Raw genomic sequence first — 17,730 nt, forward strand, 5'->3', positions numbered from 1 at the left:
GAACGCCACGTGCCATTCTCCACCCCTTCTTAGACCCACTGGCTCTGAGCTCACTGCTCTGCCCTCTGCTACAGTCTTGCCCTGCATGTGCTCAGGGCTGAGATTTTCTTCCCTCTTGATTCTCCACACACACTGATCTTGCCTTTCTCTGAGACTCCTTCAGTGTTTCTGGCCCACTGACAGCACCTTCTCTTATACCCCATGCAGTTATGGATCTATTCTGTAGATTGTCGACTGGTCTTTAGCATCTCTGCTTTCATTTCAGAGGTTAGGGCGGACCCATGTGTCTAAACTATCCACTGGATCCAAATTCCCACACTTGCATCGCTTCTCGGCCTTTTGGCTAAGATCAAGTGCAAATTTCCACATTTGTGAAAAGCAATAAAGCCGAGGTTCAAGGAGTGGCAAACTACAATGCTTGATTTCATTACCTTGAAATACTTTGGTGGCTATTTTTTTCTGAAGTGCCTTATGTTGTGATGAATGGCACCAGAGTTTTGCTAATTATTCTCTAAGACACCTACGCCTCCTTCACTGGGAATAAACTCACAAAGTTGGAATCATTACAATTAAAAACAGTAACAATAACATTTCCAAAACAAAGATAATAGAGTTGAACACAGCACTACGCAGTGCTGAGCACCTCATGGCTAATGTCAAATCTGAAGGTAAGGGGATCAGAGTGACATAAGGGAGGCCCTAGAAGAGGGGAGGACCTGTGATCGCCACCACCAAACGCCTTGGTCCTTTGTGCAAATTTGGCCCAAGATCTATCAGTAAAAACACAACTGAAATCTTGGAGAGAACCCATCCCTACCATGCTGCTTCTCTCAATCATCGGTGAGGGCTGGGGCGTCCCGGACACGGGGGTAGAGCTTGGGGTCCTTATTTCCTCGATCATATTCATGATCTTCTCGGGCACTTTGGTAGCGTCACCACACGTTTCCTGCCACCGGGGCAGCTTGGAATTGAGTAATTCTGCAGACTGTGAATCCGAGAGAAACACAACAAAACACAAACGTGTACTGTTCAAAGAGCTGAGAAAAGTCATGTCAAATATCAGGGATAATGTTTTACTGGCTTACCACGAGAAGTGTGAGAACTTTGTGTCAAATTCAGTGAGCACTTAAGCATTATGAACTTCCTCCCTGTGTTATTTGCTGCGAGAGCTGTCGGCCCCTGTTCTACAGGAGCTTGCCCTCTGCCTTGGTGTGAATGCAGAGTTGAAGACTGACACAGAACAAACTCAAACACAAAAAGGGAAGGGTTGAACAATCTTATTAAGCCCCACTGTTTCCCCAGTGGCCCCAGAAATGCCAATCAGTGCTTTCTTCCTCCCACTCCCAAGAGAGGGCAAAGAACCCTCGCCCCAAACCACCTATGGCCTCGGACCGTAGCCCTGACACACCGATTGCTTGGGCCTGCTTTGTCCAAGGAGCCACTGAAAGGACTGGGATGCTGGAGCCAGAAAAAGGGAAGGCAAAGAAGCGGTTTTCAGAGAGATGAAGAGATTCCCAGTAGAGAAGAGTAGACTCTGTTTATGCTAAAAAGTGTAACTGGGATCCAAGGTTAAGCATAAGAGTCTGCCACCAACTAGAGCTCTCTGCAAATTGGCCAGGTTGCCTTGTGACACAGTGAGTACCCCATCACTGGCAGGGCTAGGCCAAAGGAAGAGCCTCAAGGTCACCTGACCTATGACCCTGTCCCAGCAGGACACCCTCACCGTGGACACAGACACTGCTGAACTGAGTACAAAGTGATCATCTAATACTGCAATTCTTTCCTTTCCTGTAACAATGTTAGATCTTAGGGCTTTAGATCTGGTAGATGAATGGTCCTTAAGGTTGCAAAAACTTTATGGAATATGTAACATATGACCGAAACATACATCCAAGGCCAAGTTTTTTCCCCCTGAAAAAGAGGAAGTTGCCTTATTTTCAAGCTCTTAGAAACTTCTACCATGGAGCGCTCTCTAAATTATTATAAATAACAATGAATATTTGACTTCACTCCATGATAGTTTTGGATGCTTACACAGGCCCAGTAAAATTTATAATTAAAAAAAAAAAAAAAAAAAAAAGGAGGGCAAGTAACATATTCTCTTGTAATGATTCCTGGGTGTAAAACCTCACAACCATGTGTGCTGGAAGGAGGGCAGTAAAGCCAGTTCCACAGGTGATGAGATCACGAGGAAACACCTTGAAGAGGAATGAAAAAGGAACCACAGCAAGTGTCCGGATGCTGTGAGTGGGTCTGCGGCTGGGACAGAACTTCCAGGGACACCTCTGTGCATGGATTCCCCAAGCGAACACTCAAACTACCCAGGTGGGGTGGGCTTGGGGCCCGCTGGGACTCATCCCATGGCTCTGAAGACACTGATGCTGAGGACGCGTCAGAAAGAGTCTGAGAAGAGCTGACTCATAGGTGAGAAAAGAAAAAAGTACTAATTCTTGATTATTAAGCATTATTTTATGAAAGATTTTAAATATGGATATACTACTAAATTAATCATGTATTATAAGCAATACTTAGCCATTTCAACCCCATTTCTGAAAGTTTACATATTCCAGTGGGCCAAAAGGTATTTCTTTGGCATCTCTTCTCATTGGTAAACTAGGCCCATCGCTTTACATTGAGGCACATATGGAAGGTGAAGCATTTCAAGGGCATTTGAATATGAAATTAAATTATTAATAATGCAACAAAACTTGCCATCACAAACCCACCTGTACATGATAATAATGTAAGTGATTTGCAAAGCCACAGTGTTTGTCGACCAGAAAGCAGAAGCGCCTTTTCTCTTCAAGTAGAGCTTCTTTGCAACCATCTGCAATAAATTTCTGGATTTCGCTCTGGCGAGACGTAACAGTTTCTACATACTAGGAAAATAAATAATAATTATACAAGTATGTCATGAGGAGTCAAGTAGCTGCACAGCCAGACATTTATCTTGTGCCGTCTTTACACTTGGTTTATTTTGAAATAGAGTTAATGCTAAATACAGATAAACATGAGATAAAATAACAAAGTTGTAACCTGACCTGGGCAGGTATCATCATTCTGATTAAGATCCCTGACTCATGTGTGGAGGGACGTTGCCAAAGGCCTTACATTCTGCGCTGGGCAATCTGCACAAAATATTACTTTATACTTCAGGGACAGGATTGCGTTCTGGTGGAAAATCAAGAGCTTTGAAACCAGAAAGTTCAAATTTAAACCCCAGTTCTAAGTATCAACCATGTGACTTGGCCTAAGCCCCATTTTCTTCATCTGTAACATGGGGAGAGTAACGCTAATCATGGAATATCTCTTACCACCTCCCCACCCCCAAATCAGGAGAAAATGCCAATGTTTTTAGGAGGCTATTAATTACTCTTAACTCTGGAAAGCTCTGTAGCCTTCAGCTCATACCAAGTCAAAAAATGCTCATTTTTAACTTCAGTAGTGGCACAGCAGTAAGTGGTTAAAGTGGCTAAGTAACCTTCCCTGTAAATTGTATAAATTGTCAACAACAAAATAAAATAGTGCTGAAAAGTTCACCTCAATTTCTTTGTGTTCGTATTTGAGTGCATTTCGTCCTCCTTGACTTTTCCTTCTGATCTTCTTCAACTCAGCTTGAGATTTCTCCAGAGAATCTAACTTACTTTTGTGTTCCGTTTGGTATCTTTTGAGAGTTGCCTGTAAGTTAAACGTTGTGCTTATTTGAGTACAGCACCGTCCAAACCGTTGGGCAGTTACTTTTGCTAACATTTCCGCTGGGCACTGCCCTGCACACCCTCACCGCGTACTGCTCCCTCCCTCCAACGTGCAGCTTTTGTCTGTCTTAAAGTCCCCTGGTCGTACAAGGGGCTACTGACCCCAAGGGCAGCTCTTAGAAGACAAGAATGTCTTTTCTTTCTTTTATTCCTTGTTTCTCAAATTGTTTAGGACACTGAGTGCTAAGTGCTTTGGTGAATAAAAAAAGAATATTAAGTCACATGTTCCTGTTTCACGACTTACAACTTTAAAAAACAGAATGAACAAGTGCAGTCACTTCCGATTATTCTGGGTGCTGGGTAACCAAGTGTTTCTGGAGCCTCACAGACCTGGGCTGGAATTCTGGTAAAATCCTTCACTTCCTGTGTGATCTCAGCAACCACTTAGTTTCTCTCAAATTCATGTTTTCCCTTTAATCTGTACAGTGAGGATAAGAGTAGCTACATTATGGAGTTTCTGTAGGGACAAAATCTGATAATGTATGGAAAATGCCCGGCATTACATCCACCTCAGCCGTTGTAGGTGGTCCTGCCGCCTTCCTCTGGAGTACACAGAGCACACGCACTCAGGGGCAGTGGGGTGATTTCAGGGTAACTACACCGCTGACTGCCACATGGGGTCTTGGTGAGAAAGAGGCTTTGGGTGGCAAAGAAAGCAGCTATTCCACAGCAGGTAGGGGAGATGGAAAGAGCCGTGTGACAGGGCTGGAGGGTCTGGCAGAAGGAGAAATCTGCTGGAGTCATCAATACCAGGTGACAGGCAAGGGACACCACGCAGGAGCAGTCTCTGATGGACATGGGAGCCCCAGGGAGCTCCAGATGGTGGTTCTCCCACCCACGTTTCACACCCTGAAGTGGTTTGTGAAAGCAACAGCTACATCTGCACTAATATAGATGCAGAGGTCGTCCCCATATACGTGTTCTTTGAAAACAATGCTTTCTAGAAGCAGGAGGATTCCTTGCAATATTTTCCTCTCTGCTTTTTAATGAAGATCCCAGGTGTTAATGCAAACGGGGCACCCAGCTCCAAGGGCCTTGTCAGTTTCCTGCATCTGTGTATATGCTCTACACTAGCCCTGTCCATGTTTTCTGCTGCTGGATAAACAGTGAGAGAAAGTTCTCCTCGGGCTCAGAGATCAGGCAAGTGCAGCCTCCCGGAACGCCAGGCCCCCGTGCCCCACACCCACCTCCAACCATGGAGGTGGAGAAAACCGTGTACTCACATTCATGTATTTTACATCAAGTTCCGTCTTCTTCTCCAGCTCATGTATAATCTCTTTATGGAATTTTTTGAACTGTTAACAAAAGAAATTGAAAATTCACACCAGATTTGAGACGTTAAGCAAAATACAGTTTAGAAATAAAATGTATTTTATTTTGTAAGTATAAACATAGTTTACATACGCTTTCATCAAGATTCTCATTGAGTTTCTTGTGGGTACTTGAAATCTCTATGAGAACATGGCCTGTGAATAAAATCAGATGTTAGGGGGAAAAGTCACCGTGTGGATTTTGTAAAGATACTAAAGAAAGTAAAATAATGGAATGAAGCACAATGTACCACCCCGCTCTGCGCCTGGAAGCATCAGGGCCTGTGCCTCGTCAGAAACACGGACTGCGTGCCCATGGCAGGGTGGGTGCCAGAGGGACATAGGCCCTAGCAAACTTACTCTGCAACACTGTTCATCCAGAGAATGCCAATTTTGTCTTCAAATTCACATCATGCTTTCTATATTTTCTCATTCCCTAAGCTGAATCTTATTTATCTGACTTAATTTTTAAATTCTCTTATACAAGATTATCATGGTCATTATAGTAACTAACTATAGGAACAAATGGCTTATTTTTATCTAATCCCCAGAGTAATCTGATTATCTGTCAGGCATAAAAGATAAAGGTTATTTTTTCTCATATTAGTTCTTGTATCATTTTGGAAAATATTAACACCATGGGAAAATGCAGCAGGGACAGTGCTCTGCCTCATATCTCCCGGGACTACATCAATTCTTTGAAACAAGTACAGTCACATGGAGAATGTTCCAGAACTGAGCTTTACTCCAAAAGCAGCAAGACAACCACTTGATTTGCAAAGTACATCTCTTGCAGTTTGAGGCAGTATGATGTATCTCTGCTACTAAACTCTGATAAAGGTGAACAAGAGCCTCTCCCTGTTCACTTACCTATAGGAACCAAATGGGTCTGAAACCTAAGAACTAGAAAAGACAGATTCATTTGGAACAGCCACTGGGCCATACAAACAATAACAAAATGTGCTGGGTAGATCCTCCCACAGTTTGGTAGGAATTCCTTGGGTAAACTGAAGGCTGCAGATGAAGGAGAATTAAAATTAAGACTGTGGTAGATGGGGGAAAGCGAAAGAATACCAACCAGACTGTGACTTCAGCTATCACCTTTACAGAAATGATACTATGGTGCCCTATTCTAGAAAGAGTTAAGACATGTGACTCTCAAATGGCCAGTCTAGTCCCCCTACCCCCCATCTTCAGACTCAGAAATTCAGCCCCTTCCTGAACATTTCCACCTGGACGTCTCATTAGGTACCTCACATTCAACATGTCTAAAAGTGAATTCACCCCATAGTCTCCAATCCCAGCTCTTGGCTGCCAGCTCACAGCCAGTCACGTGGGGTTGACACTTCACCCATATGTCACACTCAATGACAAAGACTCATTCCCTTGTGCATGTGCGTCATCACTTGGGCCAGGGTGAAATCACGCCCCTTACTCATCCTGCTTCCTCGGGCAACAAATGTGCCAGCCCTTCCCTGCCTGGGAGAGAACGTATGTGAGAATGACTTGTGAAGTCTCTGTGCACCCAATCATCTGTCCCATGAGGGGTGCGGGAAGAGTCTCCCAAGTCTGCCCCCAACCAACACATTCAAACCCACCAGTTGGACCTCTCAGGTCTTGCCCCTCAAGCTCTTATCATTTCTCTTGACTCCCAGCTTGTTCTCTTCCAGACCCTCTTCCTCAGGGATGCCAGGGATCCCTCAAAATCAAATGTAACATGTCATTCCCCCAGCCCCCACGGTGTCCCAGATAAACCAACTCCTCAGCATGAAGCCCACTGTGAACAATGCTGCTTAAAATAACCATGGCAGGTGGTGGGGACAGAGATTCTCCTTATAAGGTTATAGGTACATAACTTGTAAGTCCCTAAGCAGCCTGTGATTCTAGGAATCTCTAACAGAACAGCCTGTTGGATAAACCTGAGAGTGAGGGCAGACACATCCCCAGCACTCATCCCCACCACACCAAGTTATTAAGATACCCACTCTCCATCTTTAATGACACTGACTTCATTTCTCCCATAATTAAGTTCTCCTAAAGCTCAACATGAAACAAATCGGAGTTCTTCACAAAGGAAACCTTCACATGACCAAGAATATAATTACATTAATATGTCACTTTATCATTTAGTCATTTCAGATACCGAAATAGTCTGAGTTACTTTTTTTTTTTTTAAAGATTTTATTTATTTGAGAGAGAGAGAATGAGAGAGCGAGCACATAAGAGGGGGGAGGGTCAGAGGGAGAAGCAGACTCCCCGCCAAGCAGGGAGCCCGACGTGGGACTCGATCCAGGGACTGCAGGATCATGACCTGAGCCGAAGGCAGTCGCTTAACCAACTGAGCCACCCAGGCGCCCTAGTCTGAGTTACTTTCATATCCATTTTAAACCCATAAATAACTCCTGGCTGGAGATGAAAAACAACAGCAACAACAAAAAACCCCACTTCAATTACTTGAAAATTAAGCACTCTATTCTTGGCAAGTCAGATCTACTTTTTTAAAAAAGTCTAAAAATAATTGTGCTTAAATCAGAGTGATTCAGGCTACATTCAAGGCACTCACTCCCCCCCTCCCCCCCCAGGTCATGCACTTTATCACTACAACCTACATTCAAGGCACTCACTCCCCCCCTCCTCCCCCAGGTCATGCACTTTATCACTACAACCTTGTATAATGTCGATCTCTGGGAAGCATGTGCTAGTGTGGCACTCGTGAAAGCCAACACTGCTGAACCTGGTGCTCAGGCCCCAAGGCCCCTCCCGCCCCGCGGTTTTCTCCCTTTGGGCAGCTCGGTGGAAAGACTCACTGAAACAGCCCATTCACTCTGTGGGCAGGAAGGGAACACCTGACCTTATCCTTGTTATTCCTGTCCCTCGCAGTTCATGGAATTTAAATGCTGACTTTACAGCAGCAGCAGGCCTCGGTCAAAAGAAGGTTTAGAAAACATCTTTACTGTGATTATGGGAGTTGCCAAAAGTGTATCTTGAAACAGAAAATGAAAACAGCCTTTATGTTCAATGTAGAGAAGTTTATTCTTAAATATAGCAAATGTTACTTGATGTCTGAAATGTGGCATCACACACGTTTATTTACTCCTAGCCCTGTAACTTAATTTTTCATAAATTACACTGGAGAAGAAAAAAATTTTTTTCAAGGAGAGGGTGGAGCACGGCCCAGATTCTAATGGAGCAGAACTAAATACACACCCAAACAGGAACCAAGTGCTGGTCTCAGAAATCACAGCACCGTATGTACTGGATCAACCATTTCCTTTTTCCTTTTTAGGTTCTGAGTAAACATTCTGGGAAGAAACACGTAGTAAGTACAGTAATATGACTCAGTCTGAGTAAATTACATTCTTAAATGGCAGTATTAAAGGAACTTAAATATATACATATTTCAAAATCATGAACTTGACATTGCTAAAAGTCAATGTCTACCATCAGTTTTTCCCTAAAATTCATGCAAATAGCTGATAGTGATATCACTCCAATTTTAGGAGCTATGAACAAACATGTCCAAAAATTTGGACAATACTATATAAAGATATGAATTTAGCCAATAAGCAGAATGGACTTTAAAAAGTTAAATAAAATTAGAGAGTATTACTGGTAAGAACACAGAGAAAGTTTTCATTTGAAATACAGATTAGTCACTGGATTATTAATATATTTTCAACTAGATAATTCTTTATCAATTCACAGTATAAGTTTAGAGAAACCAAATGGAGATTATTAACGGACATGAGTAGCACAGAACAGGTGCTAAACATGTAGGCATACATATTTTCATTTATATTTGATCATGGGTAATCAGAATACCGTATTTCCAGAAAGCAGAGAGCAATGACTGAGTCACACACTACTTCCTCCATGTTACTTCAAGTGGAATCAGACAATAAAATTACAGGGTGGAAGCCAACCTACTGTGGACCTAAAGTTACACTCTATGAATTAAACTAAACCTGACCAAAAATGCCACTAGAAAAAGGATATACCTTTTCTGACAATTTTTAAAATATCAAATATGATGAGGAGAAAATATAATGGAAGCACAAGCAAACTACACGCAGATGGGATATGTTAAGTACACAAGTGTGTATCCTATGGATTAGAGTCACCAGCACTGAATTAGTACAGAGGCAGATTAGTAACCATGAACATGTGACTAAACTTGAAAGGCTTTCCCAGCCTCTAAGAATAGCCCTCAGTAGCTGCCCACCCACAGTCCCTGGATGCGGTCGGAGGTGCTCTACTCTGATGTCAGTACTATACCAGTAAACAACATGCATGGAGGGTTAATGTCAAAAAAGTGATAGGGTAAGCATTTCATCCAATATTCCTCCAGATGCCTAGCTTCTGACTTAGCCAATGATAGTACCAGAGTTCTAATTAATGTCTTGCATGGAGACTGTAATTATTCTACCACTGACTGTGATTTATACCAGCCTATGAAAACAAGTGGGACAAACAGAAGTTATACATGAGAATTATATAGCGTTCCAAAGTTCTTTCATAGTCTGAGATGAAAGTAAAGTGCCAAGTAACATCTGACTTTGATAAGAAAAAATGCCACTAGGGTAGCCACTAAAAGAATAAAATGCATCTAACTACCAAGCGAATAGAGAGGAAAAAACAACCAGTCAAAAAGAGGTCAATCGAAGAAGTAAACATAGACAGTAGAAAGCAAAAAGTAATTACACTGAATGTAAATGGACTATATAATCTAATTAAAAGACAAAGATTGTTAGGATTAAAAAAACAATTATATTTTGTTTATAAGAGATATACCTTAAATACAAGGATAGAGAGTAAAAGGATGGAGTAAGATACATAGCAAACACTAACCAAAAGAAAGCTGATGTAGGTTTATTAAAACCAAACAAGACAAAGTAGTCAAAGAGGGTGAGAAACATTAGACATAAAAACAATCATTTCATAATGGGAAAAAGTTCAATTCATCTGGAAGATGGAAAAAATTTTTTATTTGTATGCATAATTAACATGGTCAACATATTTAAACTAAAACTGAATTATAAAAGAAATAGATAAGTCAATAATAATTGTAGGAGACTTCAATACACTTCCCTTAGTAAATGATTAGAACAAGCAGACAAAAATATCACTACAGATATAGATGACCTGGATGATAAATACACTTGATCCAGTGAACATATATAGAATACTATATGTGGTAACTTCATTTTTAAAGCAAACAGTATATTAAAAATGGATCAAAAGAAAGGCTCACTATATTTCAAAGAACCGAAATCATACTGTGTTTTTTTTTTTTTAAAGATTATTTATTTATTTATTTGAGAGAGAGAGAATGAGAGAGAGAGCACATGAGAGGGGGGAGGGTCAGAGGGAGAAGCGGACTCCCTGCCCAGCAGGGAGCCCGATGCGGGACTCGATCCAGGGACTCTGGGATCATGACCTGAGCCGAAGGCAGTCGCTTAACCAACTGAGCCACCCAGGTGCCCCCATACTGAGTATGTTCTTAACCACAGCTAAATTAAACTAGAAATCATTAACAGAAAGGTAACCAGAAAATGTCCATATATTGGGAATGAAGAAACAGACTTCTAAATAACGCATAGGTCAAAGAAGAAAACACAATAGAAGTTAAAATTATTTTAAAATGAAATAATAAATACAGCATATAAGAACATGTAAGATGCAACTAAAGCTGCGGTTAGAGGAAATTTATAGGCTTCAAATCCATATTAGAAAAGAATGAGTGAGGGCGCCTGGGTGGCTCAGTTGGTTAGGCGACTGCCTTTGGCTCAGGTCATGATCCTGGAGTCCTGGGATCGAGTCCTGCATCGGGCTCCCTGCTTGGCGGGAAGCCTGCTTCTCCCTCTGACCCTCCCCCCTCTCATGCTCTATCTCATTCTCTCTCTCAAATAAATAAATAAAATCTTTAAAAAAAAAAAAAAAAGAATGAGTGAAAAAAAAATCAATGCTCTAAACACTCATTTCAAGAATTTAATGGAATACTATCCAATAATAAAAAGAAATTAACTACTGACAGACATAACAACATGTATAAATTTCAGAAATATAGTAAAACTAAAAAGCCAGACTAAAAAAGCTACATATTGTATGATTCCATTTATAAAACATTCCAGAAAAGTATATGATAAACAAATCTGCCTACTCTGTGACCTAGCAATTTTACTCTTAGATATATTCCCAAGAGAAATGAGTACATTTGTTTATCAATAGACAAGCACAAGAATGTTCATAGCAGCTTTATTCATATCTTCAGGCCAGAAACAACTCAAACATCTATCATCACTGGAATGGATAAATTGTAGAATAAACTCACACAATGGAGCAAGAAGACCCAAAATCTGTATATAAATTCCTCTCAAACCCTTGGCTAACACCTAAATTGTGCACGCACAGGGTGAGACTCTAAGAAAATCAGCAGCTGGAAGGATGTGGAGTTTAGCAGAGATTCTCAGTAGACACACAGTATTGGGGATACAGAGTTGGGAATTCAAGTCCCACCAAGTGAGAAAGGCTTGGTAAATAACACAGGCTTCCCACTGCATCCAGTAGGGACATACCTTAGGAATAAGACTAAATCATAGGACTAAGGGCAAAACCAAAATAGAACCACCAGAAAAAATCTACAATTAAGCCTCTACAAGTCAGGGTTTTCCACTAATAATTTAACTGCCTACTAGAATAAAACTTCACAATCTTGAGAGAAGATAACAATTGAGTCTCTCTACAACATTTTTTTTTAAAAGATTTATTTGAGAGAGCGAGAATGAGAGAGAGAGAGAGAGTACATGAGAGGGGGGAGGGTTAGAGGGAGAAGCAGGCTCCTCGCCGAGCAGGGAGCCCGATGCGGGACTCGATCCTGGGACTCCAGGATCATGACCTGAGCCGAAGGCAGTTGCTTAACCAACTGAGCCACCCAGGCGCCCCGAGTCTCTACAACATTTTATCACAATATTCAGCATAGGAAAAAGAAATCAGTAGACAGGGTGAATGGCAAACCTACAAACTCTGAACTCCTTTTAGTGGGTTTTCTTTTTTGTATTCCAAAATATATTATTTTTTAATTCTAATAATACTTTTTATTTAATATAAATAAATTTGTAATATATTATAAATCGATACATTTTTTTTCCTTTTGTAACTGGTTTAGTTGGTACCATGTCCTCAAGGTTCATCCATCCTATAGGATGTGTCAGAATTTTTTTTTTTTTTTAAAGATTTTATTTATTCATTTGAGACACAGAGATACAGAGAGAGAGAGAGAGAGAGAGAGAGAACATGAGCAGGGAGAGAGGCAGAGGGAGAGGGAGAAGCAGGCTCCCCGCTGAGCCAGGAGCCCGATGTGGGGCTCAATCCCAGGATCCCAGGACCTAAGCCGAAGGCAGACGCTTAACCATCTGAGCCACCCAGGCACCCCAGAATTTCAAGACTGAATAATTCTCCCTTGTATGGATATTCCACATTTTATTTATCCATTCACCACTTGGAAAAAAATGTTGATGGACACCTGGGTTCTTTCTACCTCTTGGCTATTACGAGTTATGCTGCTATAAACATGGGTGTGCAGATATCTCTTCAAGACTTTTATTTTTTTAAAATAATTTTTTTTTGGTTAAAGATTTTATTTATTTATTTAACACAGAGGGGGAGAGAGTGAGCGAGCAAGCACAAGCGGGGGGGAGGGGCAGAGAGAGAGAGAGAGAAGCAGGCTCCCCACTGAGCAGGGAGCCCGATGTGGGACTCGATCCCAGGACCCTGGGATCATGACCCGAGCCAAAGGCAGATGCTTAACCAACTGAGCCACCCAGGTGCCCAAGACTTTATTTTTTAAATTCAAGTATAATTAGCATACAGTGTCATATTAGTTTAAATTGATAAAAATTTTTAATAATTCCAGAACTATTTTTAGATGTATCATAGATTGAGAAAATGTATAAATATGTTAAGGTTACTGGGAGCCAATGTTCACACATTTCCAAAATATGTTAAGTGCATATGCTTATTTTTATATGTCCAAGTGTATATACGCATATATATAGGTCTGTTTTTGTGTGTATATGTATGTTTACAGTATACACTATATAGATGTATATATTTCCTAGCTCTGTTTGCTGAAAAGACCAAGATGATACCTCAATAGCAATGAGCACACCTAATATTCAAATTTTAGCTTCTAATATCATTCCCTACTAAAAGGAAGTATCACTCCTCAGAAAAAAATGGCTGTTGATTCCACAACTAAGAAGAGACCAGATGAGCCTGGAACATACCATTACGCAAGAAAGTAAGGAAGTACACAAGAATAAATGAATGAATGACTGAGTGAATGAATGGATGAGAGTCAGCCTGGAAGAGCTCTTACTGGCCAAATACAGGATAGTTTGAGCACCAAAGTAATTAAGGACAGTAATAAGTTATAAATCATTGAAAAAATCTTGGAATCCATGGGTCCACAACAATAAATAGATAAAGAGGCAAGAAAGGAGGGCTCCTGCTATGAGTAAGTGCCAACTGGTAAACATGGAGGGAGTGTTAGAGTTAGAAAATCATCACTCAGCAACAAGTAAACACTGGTCCAGGAAAAATTCATTAATAGATGCTAAATCTAAGGAATAAATGTTGATGAGGAATAAGATATTTGCATAGTCTGAAAGTGTTCCTCCCAGATAGCTTATTAGTAGCAGTAAAAAAAAATATATTAACTTTACAGTGGAGAAATAAGACAACGCCTTCACTGGACAATCAAAATTAGTGTCACAAATGAGAGGCAGATGAACACTTTATGCCCAGATTTGATACTCACAGGATACAAAATGACTTAGCATTCTAGCCAAGAATGTACCACCTGAATATGATCACAAAGACCTGGCATTTCAGAGGTAAGATCTTGTGTTTCTGACCATTCATCCCCTTTTAGAGTTTCTGATACAGGTTTATTTCCTACCAATTCTTCAGCCAGTATTAAATTTATTTATTTATTTTTGAAGAAGAATAAAATGATTTCATCCTCCTCTGGTGGTCAGTCCCGTGCTGGCTGATGAAGAAGTGTGTTAAGTTCTCTGAGCCAAACAGAAGTTGTAGCTACAAACCTAAACATTTTTTCCCTCTTGCAGAGGAGTGGAGTCCCTTTAGACACAGAACAAATGAACTTTTATATATAGGCCTAGAATAGGTTGCCCAAAGGACATTGTTCTTTTGTAATAAAAGGCCAGGAGCTACTGCTGATCTCTCAGCGACAGAACACAAGATGTTTAGGAAGAACTCGTGAAGGCGAAAGGCTGGTCAAGGAGGCTGGAAAAGAGTGGGGTGCTGTAAAAGCAAAAAGACTGGAAGCATTTTCAGAAAGTGGGGTGCTCTGGGCCGTAATCACTCACACAGAACTCAAGGGGCACAAAGATTGGGCAAAGGTCAGAGCATCTGCAGGAAAATGCAATGCTGCCAGACAAACCCCTGGTAGGTTCCTTAACCTCCTCTCTCCAGGTAACCTCATGGAGCCTCGGTATTCTCAGTTGTATGGTGATAACTAGAATATCTACTTCACAGGGTTGGTGAGTATAGTGCTTTCCTGTGCTCTGAAGAGAAATACTGGCTGGTAAGGTGTGCGCATCCAGACATGAGTAGCAAATCAGTTCAATAATGCATGACACTCAACAGAATGGGCCCACACGCTTCGCAACATGGCTTTCTTTTTGGGAGTGCTTGTTTTCTGGAAATAAAGTCCACATATGAGGTGTCAACTTAGAACTAGTTACCACATTAGTTTCAACATTTTTTTGTTTTATACATATATATATATACACACACACACATCTATGTATTCTTTCATATACTTTAATATGCTTAAAATGTTTCAGAATTAAACATCTTAAACTTAAATTAACTCAAATTAAAACTTACAAAAAAAAACAAATGGACACCTACCTCTCCTAAACTCAGCTCAGTGCTCCTCTCATGTTTCTTCCCCCATTCCCAGGGTCCCCAAAGGAGAAACTGTCCATCTCCTATTATCAAAAAAGAACACACATAGTATACTCTACTCTCCTCCACTTCATAGCCTTTCCCTTCATTAAACAAAATATTTGGCACCTCAGTTTTAAGTACTGACAATTCTGTACTTAAACTGTATCAGGAATGACCCACAGAGAACAGACACATCTGACCGACCACTACTGGTTAGAAATGAACCGCCGAGGGCACTTCTGGTTTCTGCTCCAACATGTAAAGAGCTTGGAAATCATCACTCTTTTACTCACATCAAGAAACAAGCTAAAACAGACTGAAAAACAACAGTGCTTCTTAGGTTCATTAGAGAATTAAGTTCACAGGTAAACATCTGCCCTGAAAACCAGAGATAGGCTAATATGGAGAATCATAGTTTACTGGCAGCAGAAACCAATGCAGGGGCCAGGACTGCTAGAAACTTAACTGTAACTGATGGTTGCTGGAGGCTCATCCTGGACCAGCTTGAGTTAAAAACTCCAGGGTGCTCAGTCTTAGGGGGGAGTCTCACACTTTCATGAGTGTTACTGCTAGGAGCCCCCACCAAGTTCTTATCATGAAGACTGGAGAAAATCCCCCTGGGGCTTCTGGCAGGGGGAGGGGGAATATAACCATTTTGAAACAGGCCCAGGGTTGTTCTGTTCTCATTTTGTCCTGTATAAGGAAGGCTAGCCCTCAAGAGAAACTGTTTTACTAAAGCCTTATCTGACCTGAGGAAGGATAATTAGCTAAATCCAGCCTTCATGTCTCATATAAGGGGAGGGGGAAAAAAAAAAAAGGCTAAGAAACTCTTCTGAAGGTCATATCCCAGGTACTGTGGCCCACTAAAAACCAAGAACACCCACAGAACAAAAAATGGAGATTTAAATCTAAAATTATAGAATTATCCCCCTCCCCAATTACTTTACTATTTATATCACCCATCAACAAGGTTTACATCTGACTTCATTTGGAAGGATTTTTGAAGGAAACCTAAAGAAAAGAGGGGGTAGAAGGAAATAAAAACAAGGACATCAGAGGAAAACTGAAGTTTGAGGTTCTTCCGGAGAAAATCATATAGGCCAGAAACTTGGATCTACATAAAGAAATGAAAATGAACAAAAGTAGCCTCATTTCAAATGGAGCCTGAAAGCCCCAAGCGGGGGTTCCTGTGCACCAGGACTTGTGCTACCTACAGACCTCGGCATGAAAAAGGCAGTGTGTTTGCATTTCCCAACAGGAAGCAGCTTACTACCCCAGGAGGAGAAAAGATGTCCTCCTGCCCAGCAACAGTTCAGCCATGAGAAGTCCCCACAACCCTGAACTCTCGCCCTCCTCCAATGGGCTTTCATTCCAAACAGTCCGGAACCTCCTCCTTTCATCTATAAAAGCAAGCCCCTCTCCTTTGTTTTCTGGACTTGCCTATGGTTTGTCATAGTTTGCACACCCCAAATTGCAATTCCCAAATAAACTCATTTTGCTGGTCCACTAGCTGGTTATTTTACTTTTAAGGTTGATGGAAATGAAGAGCATTAAAGAAGGAAGAGATGAAGGTAATTAAACCTTGTATTTTTTATTCTTATTTAATATAATAAGTAACTCTTTATTCAAAGTAAAAATAGCAACAACGTATGGAGTGGTTCCAGCTTGTTGATAAGTCCAATGAATGACGACAGTGCTACAGAGAACAGGAGGGAGGAATGGTAATGCTCTGCCACAAGGAACCTGTGTGCCACTCACCCCCCCAACCGCCATGAAGTGGTAGGGTGGAATCTGAAAGTGGACCTAGACTGGCTGTAAATATATGCTACCAAACCTTAGGGTAACCACTAGGAAAAAAAATTTTTTTTAAGAGTAATCAGTATGCTAAGAAAGGAAAGACAATGGAACATAAAATGCTCAATTAAAAGCAGAAAGGGCAGAAAATGGGGAAGATTTTTTAAAAAGAAAATGAACAAGTGCAAAGAATATAAAACAATTACAAGTACGGTGATAGTAATCCAATTATGTCCCTAATCATTTTAAATATAAATGGTTTAAATGTACCAATTAAAAGACTGACAAAAGAGACAATAAAACAAGACCCAAGTATATTGTTTACAAAAAAGCCACTTTTAAAATATAAAGACACATATATATTAACAGTAAAGGGATGGAGAAGATATGCCAAGCTAACACTAACCCCAAAAGAAAGCTAAAGTAGCTACAGTAATTTCTTAAGAGCAGACTTCAGGACAAAAATTATCCAGGATAAAGAGGGGCGTAACACTGGGATAAAGTAATCAATTCCCCAAGAAGCCATAGCAATACTTCATGTGTATGTGCCCCTCAGAGAGAGCTGAAATGCCTGAGGAAACAGATGAACCCACTATACTAGTTGGAGACTTCAGTATTCTCTCTCAGTAACTGACAGATCCAGTCAGCAGAATGACAGCTGGAAAACGGAACTGAACAGCACCATCAATCAACTGGATCTAAAGGACAGAATACGTCACTTAACAGCAGAATGCATTTTTTTTTTTTTATGTTCAATTAGCCAACATATAGTACATTCTTAGTTTTTGATGCAGTGTTCAACGATTCATCAGTTGTGTATCACACCCAGTGCTCATCACATGCACATTCTTTTTAAGCTCACACAAAACATTTGCTAGGACATACCATATTCTGGG

At 40.8% G+C, this 17,730-nt stretch overlaps 1 protein-coding gene across 3 annotated transcripts in view; it reads right to left on the reverse strand.

Annotated features, from left to right (window-relative positions):
* BAIAP2L1 (BAR/IMD domain containing adaptor protein 2 like 1) overlaps positions 1-17,730 on the reverse strand; it is a 99,723-nt gene that overhangs the window by 19,739 nt on the left and 62,254 nt on the right. For all 3 annotated transcript variants that reach the window (XM_034988370.1, XM_034988369.1, XM_034988371.1), the window contains exons 4-8: positions 5,160-5,221; positions 4,979-5,050; positions 3,541-3,678; positions 2,727-2,879; positions 818-985 (exon numbers count right to left, since the gene is read on the reverse strand). In XM_034988370.1, the coding sequence (XP_034844261.1) occupies positions 818-985; positions 2,727-2,879; positions 3,541-3,678; positions 4,979-5,050; positions 5,160-5,221 (593 nt within the window). The remainder of the gene's footprint in view (positions 1-817; positions 986-2,726; positions 2,880-3,540; positions 3,679-4,978; positions 5,051-5,159; positions 5,222-17,730) is intronic.

This window comes from Mirounga leonina, unplaced genomic scaffold, assembly GCF_011800145.1.
Source record: "Mirounga leonina isolate KUSES-001 unplaced genomic scaffold, KU_Mleo_1.0 Mir_454, whole genome shotgun sequence".
Classification (NCBI taxonomy): Eukaryota; Metazoa; Chordata; class Mammalia; order Carnivora; family Phocidae; genus Mirounga; species Mirounga leonina.